An 11744-nucleotide genomic window follows, 5' to 3' on the forward strand; every position below is an offset into this window, starting at 1 on the left:
AAGAAGGTATAGCTAAAGGAGAGAATGGGCAACTCATGTAAAAATTGACATGGTTCGCCAATTATTAAAAAGTTTGCATAGATCTGCAATTACCACCCTGAATTTTGATTTCTAGCTAAATAGGCCTAAAAAAAATCTATAAAACCTGGTGAAGAGATTATATCTAACTGATGTCATTATGAAACTGGAAGGACTGAAGGTAGGTACTTTGTTTCTTTCCTTTCGGCTGCTTATGATAACAAAGCGACTAGGAAAGGTAAAGCCAATTTGTATAATCATTACAATTATATACCCTAATTGCGTTAAAACTTTATTTCAATAGCATATAACAGCGTTAACATAGAATTATCGATATCAGCCCGTTTCGATCAACGTTTGATGATATTTTGGCATAAATACATACACAAATCATTTTTTTCTCAAACCTTGTAAGCCTTCAATTTTCTTTTAAATTGAGATGAACCTTTTGTTTTTTTAGCTTTGGCCACAAATTTGAGGTATGAAGCCATTTTCTTACGTGGTCAAAGTTACTATATCCGAACTTATTTCATTTTCCATGCCACTATGTTCCTACTATAACAAAAATAATTAAATATTAATATATATATAGTTTTGACCAAAAAATAGTAATATATATCTAAATCCGAAAACGAAAAACATATTTCAAACTTTTTGTCGGCAAATATATATTTTATTAATTATTATGAAATTCTCTTATATCATATTATTTGTCAACTTTGATAGATCGTGTTAAGTTTCGTCTATTTTATTTGTTCTACATATGTATTTTATTTTCAGTGTTTTTGGTTTTTTAAATGTAGAATTTGTTATTTATAATACTTATTCGGTTTTATTCTATTTTTTTAAAAATTTTACAAAATTTGAAACCGGCTAATATCCTAAAAACCAAAAAACCAAAATCTAATTTGTTTTTTTTTTAAATTTCAGATAATTAGTATTTTCGTAGAAAATATAGTATAGATCATGTTTTCGAATAAATATTAAATAATTTATATAATTTGAAATATTTTGGATAAAATAATATTTGGATAATTCAGTATATACATAATATTATTAAGATATTTGTTATTGTAAATTAAATATAATTAATATTATTAGGTATGTAGATTTTATTTTAAAATTGAATATGTATTCGATTTTTGATTCGGTTCCGATCAAAACATGTCTTCGTGGTTCGATGATGCCGGTTGGTTTGGTTTCAATTTCAGTTTTTTTTTTCTTTCAGAAATATAGAGTCTGTATGGATATTTATGAAATTTGATTTGATTTTAATTCTTTTTTTGTTATGTTTCGGTACGGTTCAATTCTTATGTCCTGGGTAAATGTGTACAGCCTATTTGTGCCACACAAATAACTAATTAACGATGCACATAATATTATTTAGCCTGTCACGTGGCATGCACATGATGTCGGTATAATGTATACACCAGTTTTGGACCACTATTGATTTTGTTCTTTATGAATGTTACTTAAACCGTTCATATAAATAGTGTTTTGAGTCAACGTGGACATTTTGTGATACAATGTCGGTAAACACTTTTTGTTTTCTTGGTCAGTTAATTATCATAAGATAACCTTATTGCAATTTATTTGTCCACACATACATGGTGAGTGCGTATAAATAGATCGTAAACATATGTATACATGCTGCCACATGGAGCAAACGCGTAATGTCTTGTACTCGATGTTAGTCTACAGGGACCTGTCATGCCTTAAATCGTTTTGTCAACTGTCGTTTTCTTAACTAATGGAGTTAAATCGTCTTTCAGATTGAATGCTTTCAAGAACTTGAAGACGTTCGTATTTATATTATTCATAAAATTGACAACAAACAAAAAACACGTCAGAAGAAAACGATACTGCACGTTCGTCGCTTCCTAGTGAGCATAAGAAAGATTAACAATGACATTCTTCTCATTCTTAAGCAACACAATAATGATTATTAATCGAAGCATCCGTAAAATGTCACATTCACCGAAACTTTGTTTGGGGTTGTTCTACTCGGTAGTTCGATGTCATTAAGACACATATTTTCTTTTCAAATGGAATAAAGAAATTATAATAAAAATATAGTAAGCAAATAGTCTAGCCATGAAATTTAAATGCATCTTAATTAACTCCTTCATTAGCGTTAGGAGAAGAATCTTAGAATCTTAATACAACCTCTCTTTTTTCTATCCCTACATAATACTAACACGTAACATGTTTGACAAATCTTAAGCAGTTTTGTTACGTGCTTATATTATGATTGGTTGACTTAGAAAAAAATAAATATAAAAACAAACTCCCATATATCATATCCTAGGTCTTTAATATGCATACGGAAGTAACCACTAAAGCGCTTTAAAGTGAGCTAATAATACCACAAGTTATGATCATGTCCAAAGCGGATCCCACCACGACATTGATGAATTATTGTTGTTGTTGTCCTCAAGGAATCCCAAATCATTGGTCACTTCGTCGGGGCTACTAATGAACTCGTCGCCACTTTCAAATGAACTCTCAAAGGACATATTTTGTTGTCCTTGCTCTTGTGCTGCTAACTTTGTTTGTTCCATTTTATATAACAATTCCAGTAGATCTGATCTTTGCAGTTGCATGCTCACTAGCTCTACTTGAGTTTTCACAAGTTGTGCTTGAAGTTCACTCACTTGTCTCTGCAAATGGTATATCGCACCCGCGCAACCGTAAACTGGATCTCTCATCCTAGCTCCTGCTTCATAAACCATGCTATTAACCGCATCTGTTCTTTGAGATTCTGGAAGTTCCTGATACCGAAAACAAAATGTATATGTTAGAAAACAAAATCATCTTTCACTAAAACATGCTTTTTAGAAGATGATATAGAAGTCTTGGACACTCTGTGGATTGTGGCATATAATGTTTTAAATGACTGAAATTTTGCATTTAACATTGATTGTGAATTTTTGTTTTGATGTTTGACTGTAAAGAAATCTTACATGAATTTTTCAAAGGTCAAAAGGAATTTTAGAATTAGACAATAAAATTCAGAAAACATTTTTGTTTTTGTAAAGGGTTAGATATGTTAATAGTGAGAGGCTGCATGTAGCTTTGAGGAAAGTTTGTTATTGACCTTTCATTGCAGTTGTAGGGCCTAGTTCCGGTAACATGACTTATGAACCCATTATTGTTCAACAACTAGACTTTTAACCACTTTAACTTCCTTTTCACATTTTGGATACCAGTTTTTTTTTTCAATTAAGAAATTAAAGTTAAATTACTATATATACAAGGAATAAAAAAAAACATTTGGTGTTAAGTATTTATATTAACCACTAAAACCAAAACAACAACGCTTTATTATATTGTAAAAGTTAATATATTGATAACCACCGGAGATTGTTTAGTATTAACTTTCACGTTAAATATTAATAATCAAATGTCCACACGTGAGCGATAGCTTCTACAAAGACAACATACTGTACACACGTGTAACAAGTAATAAACAAGAAAATAAAATGTACCTGCAAGAACTTAATAATGTTGCTAGCTCCGAAGACACGGTGGGCGATTGTGAACTTCGCCGGATCCGTCGGAGGAAAATACGGCGCCAAAACGCATTTCTCAGCGCACCTCCGCCGCAGTATCTTGCAAGCCGCACAAGGACTTAGCACCACCGTCTGCTGAGGCGAAAGAGGCGGCGGCGGAGGTGAAGAAGTGGGAGAAGGAGAGTTGATGGGAGTAGTGGTTTCTTTCACGGTGGCGACAGCCACGGCCGAGACAGTAGGTGTAGCAGCCGAAGTGCCACCATTGATCTCCATCTTTAGCATGATTCTTGATTTCTTGGGGACTAAACTGATAATTTATTTTCTTTTGGGATAATTAGTTGGAAATAAGTTAAACTAGTGTTGTGTGTAGAGTGAAGTGATATATGGTAAGGAAGGTTATGAAAGTGTATATATAGGGAGGGAGACAGAGAAGAAGGATAATGTGATGTCATATATCCGAGTTATGGCGTAATACTTTTTTGGTATTATAATTAATTTTATACCCTTTACGGTGGCTCCTAAATTCTTCTTGCGCTTTTCCGTTTCAACGGTTGATTAACTTAGACAGCTCCATCAAATTATTTCCACATTCGCACTTAGACAAACTTGTTGTATTTAAATTATAATTCATCCTTAAAGTAGTCTTTAAAAGGGAGTAATCAGTTCCCGTTTTCACATTTCGCGTGTATAGTCATATATTTATTTTCCTTCACTAATCTGTGGAGGAAGTACAACTTCATTCTTTTGATAGTTAGCACCCTAAATATAGATTAATCACATGACTGTTGAGTAACTTAAATTTCTAACTTTTAATGTGAAAATATTGCAGAAGCGCATTAACGAGTTTAATTGATCTTCAATGTGAAAAGCAAGCTAATTTCAACAGGTATTTTCTACAACAATTCACTATCAGATGACCTGTGAGAGAATACAAACAAAAAAATATGTTGATAATTACAAGAATGAAATATACTGCATCTATGTTATTATGTCTTCTAATTAAATTATCATAGACTGAGACTAGATTCGTCGATGCTTCTGGAAATGTTGGGATGAATGGCTGGTGAGGTGTTTCATAAGCAATGAAGATATGATACATCATCAATTATTATTCGATTTTTTCTGTTGTTAATCTTTTGTATATATCTCCATGACTCTATATCTATTGTAACTCTCATGCAATTACCATATTCTTAGTGGTATCGGAAGCTTCTTCCTGTGAATTCTACAATGACTTAGCATGACCAAACTATCATCTATAAGTAACCTAACTTGAAACATTCATATAAAATAAAAATATATAACTTCAACAAGTTCATCCACAAATCAAGCCCCTCTCCGCCTTTGGAACTCGCATGACAATAAGGAAGTTTCCAATCGAGTCTATGTTTCTTGGAAACAAATTTATGATACTTTCTCTGTGGAAATAAAAAGAATTAATAATACCACAAAAATTATTAATTCTAGTATTTGAATATGTATTATTATTGTATTTTCTAGTTTTATAAAATAAATAATACAATTATTAAGTCTAGTATTAAAAAAAATTATCAATTCTTTTTATTAGTTGTATTACTAATACTATAATTGTATAAATACGTATAATAGTATTTGAAAATTTAACAGAAAACAATGGTACTTTAGAAAAAAATTATAAAAATGTTATTTTGTTGTCATTTTAATTCATATAATTATAATTAATTAAGATATCAAATGTCACCACCAAAACTTTGGCTCTTTGGAGTCTACTAGTGGCAAAACAGACACTTTGAAAAATCATTTTTGATTCATATTTGAAAAAGAAACTCATATAAAGAAAAATTATGACAGTATTATTATTTCAGGAAATTAATACAACGAGCCAATTTTTGTTTAGATTTGCTTAACTTCGGAATTAGAAATATCTTCTTATATTATTTTTTACTCATAATTTTGAGTTTGTATATTTTTTTACGACTTTTCCTGTTTCCTGTTTGAAATTAGGATTTCTACGGAAGTGCTAGGAAATATCCAAACCAATAAAGTCTTTATAAAAAAAAACTTTTTCTTCTTTATATATATATATTTTTTTATAGACTGAATATTTAAAGAATTTTGGAAGAACTTGTCGAAGAGAAAGAAAGAAAAGAATTTCAGCATAATTATAAAGTCTTTCTGTCTTTATTATGAGAATTATAGATTTATCCCACTTCTTTAACCGTTTTCTTTGAGATAGAACATATTTAATTGATATATTTAGGAAAAAACTTCAGCTTAGTCTTGGTTCTTAGCTTTAGAAAATTTATATATAAGTGACTCTATGAAACGTGGCTACATCTTTCTTTGTAACAACTTGCGAGTTGACAATTCGATTCAAAACACACAACTTGTTCATATAAATGTTTTGCGGATGATCAAATGAATATGAATTTTTTTTTCTAACGACGGACGGCATACCTTGATATTTATAAAACGTGGGTACGTTCTCTTTTTGTAACAAATTGGATTAATGTAACAGCTTGGTCATAAATGTTTTGGTGATCAAACGAGTATGAAATAGTTTATTTATGATGCATGGCTGACTGCCACTGGTGCATTGACATCCATAGTCATAAAATGAGGTTTTCTTTTCTTACGATACTACCTTATGTGAATATGGATTCATTTATTCTCTTCGCAATATACGTTAGGTTATAGGCTGCGACCTGCGACTTCCCAGCGGTCCGAACAAATACAATATTATCGAATGGACTGACATTAATATAGAAGGAAAATAATTTGATAAAATATAGATAAAATAAAAGTAACACGTCTACTACTTATGAAAAAAATCACGAGTTGCACGTTACAACTACCAGTCGTCCGAGAAGCTTAACAACGACACGTAGTTAGTGATCGAGCAAGCCAGTTCTTAAGGATTTATTGGGTGGGCTATTATTTGGTAATATTTTGATGCCACAATCAAGACAACGTTATCTTTCTACTTCTCTCAACCATATCAACATATCACCTTTTTGTAAAGAAATTCGTTATTTGGTTTAGCTCATATTCTGAAGTTAATTTATTACTTAAATGGGGGACATATTAGGGATAAGTTTGGTGGAATTTGGTCAGCTCATTGGACATATTAAGCAAGGAAAAAAGGACTTCTTTGATTTTTGAGGTACTAGCTAAAGCTCTCTTTTTTTCTGTAACGAAATGTCTTTTGGTTTGCCTTTATCCATTCACAAATGAACTATATTATAAATAATTATGGAGCCATATTCCACGGCCACATTCTTAAAATTATGCTCCTTGCTACATGTTACAAAAAAATGCTTCTTGCTACAGACTTTATACGATTGTATGATATCTTATAATTGTGCGAGAACTGACTCAACAATAACGAGTCAAAATGGCATTATGCAGCGCTTCTTAGTTAGCTACAACAACGAAACTATTACCAAATCAAAAGTATGTATATATTAGTGATGTAGGTATCGCATCACTGTAATGTTTGTATAACGGGAGTAGATATTGTCAAACTACTAACTTTAACCTCAAAAGACAGATATAAAAACTGAAACACTTATATATGTTTTTGTTACAACACTAATCCAACTATTTAGACTATTCCAATCCCGAAACTCCCAAATTTTCTAACTTGTAGAAAATGAAGATTCCTCCGCATAATATGTTACATGTCTCTTATTTATATAAAATACAAAAATAAAATTGGAGAAAATAGAAGAAACAAAAGAGCTTTAAACTTGATGTTTTCGTAGATTAGGTATAGTCCATGGTATAGTTGATAGATTGACTGTATTGGAACAGATCATCCCAATTTTGTTTGCGAAGCGAATTCAAAAGCTAGTAACATCAAAATACACATTTATTCAAACTCAAGGGCCGTCAACTCAACTGATTGAACACATTTAAAGATGAGATATTTAGGAATGATAACTTATGCGTTGTTGATCTTAATACACTGCATATCTATATGTAAGAAACATTTGCATATATATAATAAAGAACATGTCATTGATAAATTCGCCAATCGCCAGTAACAAAGTTTCTTCATTGCGAAATGCAAAACCAAAGTTGGGGTGACAGATTGTGTCCAACCTGATTGTGAATTGGTGTCAAATTAGTTTCTAGGCATTTTTCAAAGGTAAACGTTGAAATCTTTATTTCTCCATCCTAGTTGTAATTGCAATCCTGTAATGAATAAGAGAAGTAAACGACAAAACATTTTTGTCAAATATGCGATTAAGGTGGCAGTAGTTAATTAGATGTAATATATTCCATAATTTCCATCTGCCCCCACTAATTTATCACCTTTTACTTTTTTTTTTTTGTATATATGCTGATGTTTTTCCACACGTAAAAATGGCAATATTCTGAAACTCTGATATGCACAAACTTGTGTGTACATAACATACACATATAGGTGTGTATCTCTGTCACTCTGTGTGTTGTCACTCACGAATGCGCGTGGACCTTTGTCTTTGTGATGCGTCCAAAGGAGAAAGCACTTGTAATTTTTGTTCCCACTTGTTCGATATGTACTTTTCTTGATACGTGTGTCATTTGTAAAACACAAATACTGAATGTTGGAATTATCTGAAGGTAAATAGGTAATATTTATGTACGGCCAAAAGATATTAAAATGCATGCGTATTGTAATAAATAATTATTATAAGAAATATTTTTAATAATTAACTACGATAACTTAACATTTTTTTTTGTTGAAATGTTAAATTTATTTGTCAACAAAAAGAAAAAAAATACGCATGTATAATATATATATAACTGTGGGTTATTTATGTAATCATGTATTTAAACGGAGAACAATTATAATTGGATATTTTAAAGTCATATTAATAAAAGTATTTTCTATTTTTTATTAACTTATCGATGATTAAGATTTGAATATAATCGAAAATTAGTGTAAGAATTTGGAATGTTAACATTAATTTTTTTATTTAACAACATAAAATAGAAATCCCCTATGTTAAAGAAATACAGATTGGGTTAACCTATAATTAGTAAATAATATATTTATGGGCCATATTAAGACAATAAACAATTGACAAACCCGATTTTTCAATTAATATTTTGAGAAGACATTTTTTTTTGCTTTAAATCTGAAGTTGAATATAGAATGATGGTTTCAGTTGAGAATAACCCCTAATTTATGTAGGATTGCTTTGTTAGGTCTAAGTTCGCGTATAATAACATTAACTATTTCGTACAACAAATATATATTTTTTCCTTAGCTTCCGAGTTTTTTTGGGCAATGACATTACTTGGTGCCAAAACTTTATTAGTATTGAATATAAATTACCATTTTTTGCTCAATGTGAAGTGACGATCAAGCATATATTTTTGATGTATATAATAGTTTGTGGATCTAACTATGTGTATTTAATTATTTCTTTGTTGACTAAAGACATAATATATAATTACATAAATTCCCCTAAGTATATGAGTGTGTTACACGGTCCATAAATTTGATACTATGATATTATTTATTGACTACAATTCGGTTAAATTGAAATTTAAATAAATCGTAACCAACATCGAAATAGCATAAACCGAATATCCAATATATTTTCCATTGATATTGGTCTGAAATATATTCCATCGTTCTATATACTCGGATACAACCACTGCTTGAATATTATACAAAGATCACACCCTATTCCTCGGCTTTATAATGAATTTAGACTGATTGTAGACAATGTATGTTACTATACAAAAAAAAACACATTGGACTTCTAATTCATTATGTGATTTGTAGAACGCATGATATGATCAAATTTCCAAACGAAACCATATTCGAATGATTTGTAGAATACATGATATGACCATATTTGAATGACATAATCATAAAATGTGTTTCACTGTGTTTGATATACAGTATATATATTAGTCGTGCACAAAAAAAGGTATATATATTAGTCCGAATATTAAATCAATGAAATCGCCGAGTATTATATCTATTATATACATTTATGTTTGGGTTAATATAAGTTTTCTTAACAATTGGATTTTGGACTTACTAGTTTTTCAATTGATTCTTCTGTTACCATGTAAGCCTAATTAATACTTTAATTAAATGATATTTAAGCAAAAAATTTTTTTAATTAATACAAATTTAAGGTTATAACTTTTAAATGATTCTCTTTTAAGGTATAGAAGGCTATTGCAGTGACAGTCGTTAGCAATTTTTCATGTGGGTCAGTTCAATTTTTCCTTTTTTATCATATAGGTGTAAACACAACAATGTTTTATCAAACTCCCCACCCCTTAGAAGTGATTAAGATCAAATGTCAATATAGTGGCATTATGATATTAGCGATATTTCGAGACCATATGTGGGGTACTGTTTTCATTTTGAGCATTCGCTGTTTAACACTCATATTACATCCCACATACGTAGTTCACTGAAATGTTGATTAGACACAAATTTTATCAGAGAAAAACATATTAGAATTAAAGGTTTGGTTCTTTAATTACAACATGATTTTATTTAAAATGTACACATGATTTCAATATAGTTTGAAATGATCTTGTATGTTTAGACCCACAACGAGAAATGGTTGCTACCAAGACAAGAAAATGGAAAAAGGTAATGTCATAGAAAATCAAAGTCGTGCGTATATCGCTACGAAACTTAATTTGATGAATTTTATCTCATCGCTCGGATATTGGAAAATACATCACATATAGTAAAAATTCTATGGAGTTATTAATTTACAAAAAAAAACAATAATTTTCTATTTTTGAATATTTTTATTTATAAAATAAGAAAAATATTTTATTTTACCGTATATATATATATTAATTAAATTTAAAAATTCTACTTTTATTTTTTATTTTATTATATTATTTGGTGTATTTTTTATGTTTCATAGAATTAAATGTGGTTTTAAATATAATTTTACTAAATATTATCAAAATATATTAAAATGTTAAGAAAAAATAGAGATAATTTTGAATATAAAACCAACAATATAATGTTTAGTTTGTACTTATATAAAATGTATATAGAGATATATTATTAATCTATAATTTAATGGACCATATATTTAAATAAAACTTTCTAAAAATTATTATTTTATCGATTTGTGTTATAGTTTGAACCGGTCTAACTCGGAATCAAATTATTTTTATTAATTTCTAGTGTTTATTTATTTATAGACTATTAATTTATAGAGTTTCTACCGTATCTCAATCTTGAAGTTATTTTGTGGTCAAGTCTCAATCTTTAAGTTTTATAGAAAACTAAGGTGGGTGGGTGTCATTTGATGATATAGATTAACCGACATTTTTGTTAAGAAATTCTCACTTACACATTTTTTTCTTCAGATTAAATGCTCAATTTACATATTAAACGAAAAAATATACTTAGCTTGTATACATCTGATCCCTGCCTAATTTTATACTACTAAATCAAGGATTAAGAAACATATTTATAATTTTATGTAGTTTCACGTAAACAAAATGTAGTTTCACGTAAACTGAGATTAAGAAAACATGTACATATAATGGGATTGGATCATTCAAATGTTTTATTTAATCAATTATTTAGCCCATTACATACTAAATTACTAACCGATTGATTGATACATTAAATAACAATAGTGATTTAATGCACTGGTCAAAGATTGTGTTTCGGCCCATGCACACTTAAATTTGTAAAGACAAAAGCAGCGTGTATGAGAGATACGGCGTCGGTACGTTCAAACTGGTCATTATTAGCATCTTTGATTGCTAAATAAATGCTGCGATAGAGTGAATGAGAGAAACTCATCATAATCAAATTCAATTACTTTCAGATTTCTTTTACATACTCCCTCTGTTTTTAATTATAAGTAGTTTTACTTAAAAGCACAAATATTTAGAAAGTTGTTATTTAAGAAAATATATCATTTAATCAATTAATTCAACCAATTATAAAAAGCTTAACATTATTTTATTGGTCACACAATATCCAATAAATGAAAAAGGTGCATTGAAATATGTAAACTACTTATATTGTGAAACAAACTATTTTTGCTAAAATTACCTACATTTAAAAACAGAGGGAGTATATAGTAATATACTCGTTGAGTATAAATACTTGTCAAATGTTTTGTTATCTTGTAAAAGGTTTATAAGCCCATACCTGATTTAAAATTTAGAAACAATTTTATGTAATATGCAATTTGATTTTAATGCAGATTACTGAAGTTAAACAAAAATTTCAGT

General features: G+C 29.4%; 1 protein-coding gene across 1 annotated transcript; it reads right to left on the minus strand.

Annotated features, from left to right (window-relative positions):
* Positions 1-2115: 2115 nt before the first annotated feature.
* Positions 2116-3915, minus strand: LOC106446897 (LOB domain-containing protein 11). Its single transcript, XM_013888712.3, has 2 exons — positions 3507-3915; positions 2116-2789 (listed from the first exon to the last, which is right to left on the minus strand). The coding sequence occupies exons 1-2, from the start codon at positions 3810-3812 to the stop codon at positions 2397-2399; spliced, it is 699 nt and encodes a 232-aa protein (XP_013744166.2). The 5' UTR covers positions 3813-3915; the 3' UTR covers positions 2116-2396.
* Between the last annotated feature and the right edge of the window lie 7829 nt (positions 3916-11744).

Source organism: Brassica napus, chromosome A4 (assembly GCF_020379485.1).
Source record: "Brassica napus cultivar Da-Ae chromosome A4, Da-Ae, whole genome shotgun sequence".
In the NCBI taxonomy this organism is placed as follows: domain Eukaryota; kingdom Viridiplantae; phylum Streptophyta; class Magnoliopsida; order Brassicales; family Brassicaceae; genus Brassica; species Brassica napus.

What these genes read in the sequence shown, in the direction of transcription:
- LOC106446897 (XM_013888712.3), bottom strand. Translation starts at nt 3,812, where the DNA reads ATGCTAAAGATGGAGATCAATGGTGGCACTTCGGCTGCTACACCTACT. An exon ending in ACATTATTAAGTTCTTGCAG is followed by an intron (nt 2,790 to 3,506) that starts GTACATTTTATT and finishes TTTCGGTATCAG; the next exon opens with GAACTTCCAGAATCTCAAAG.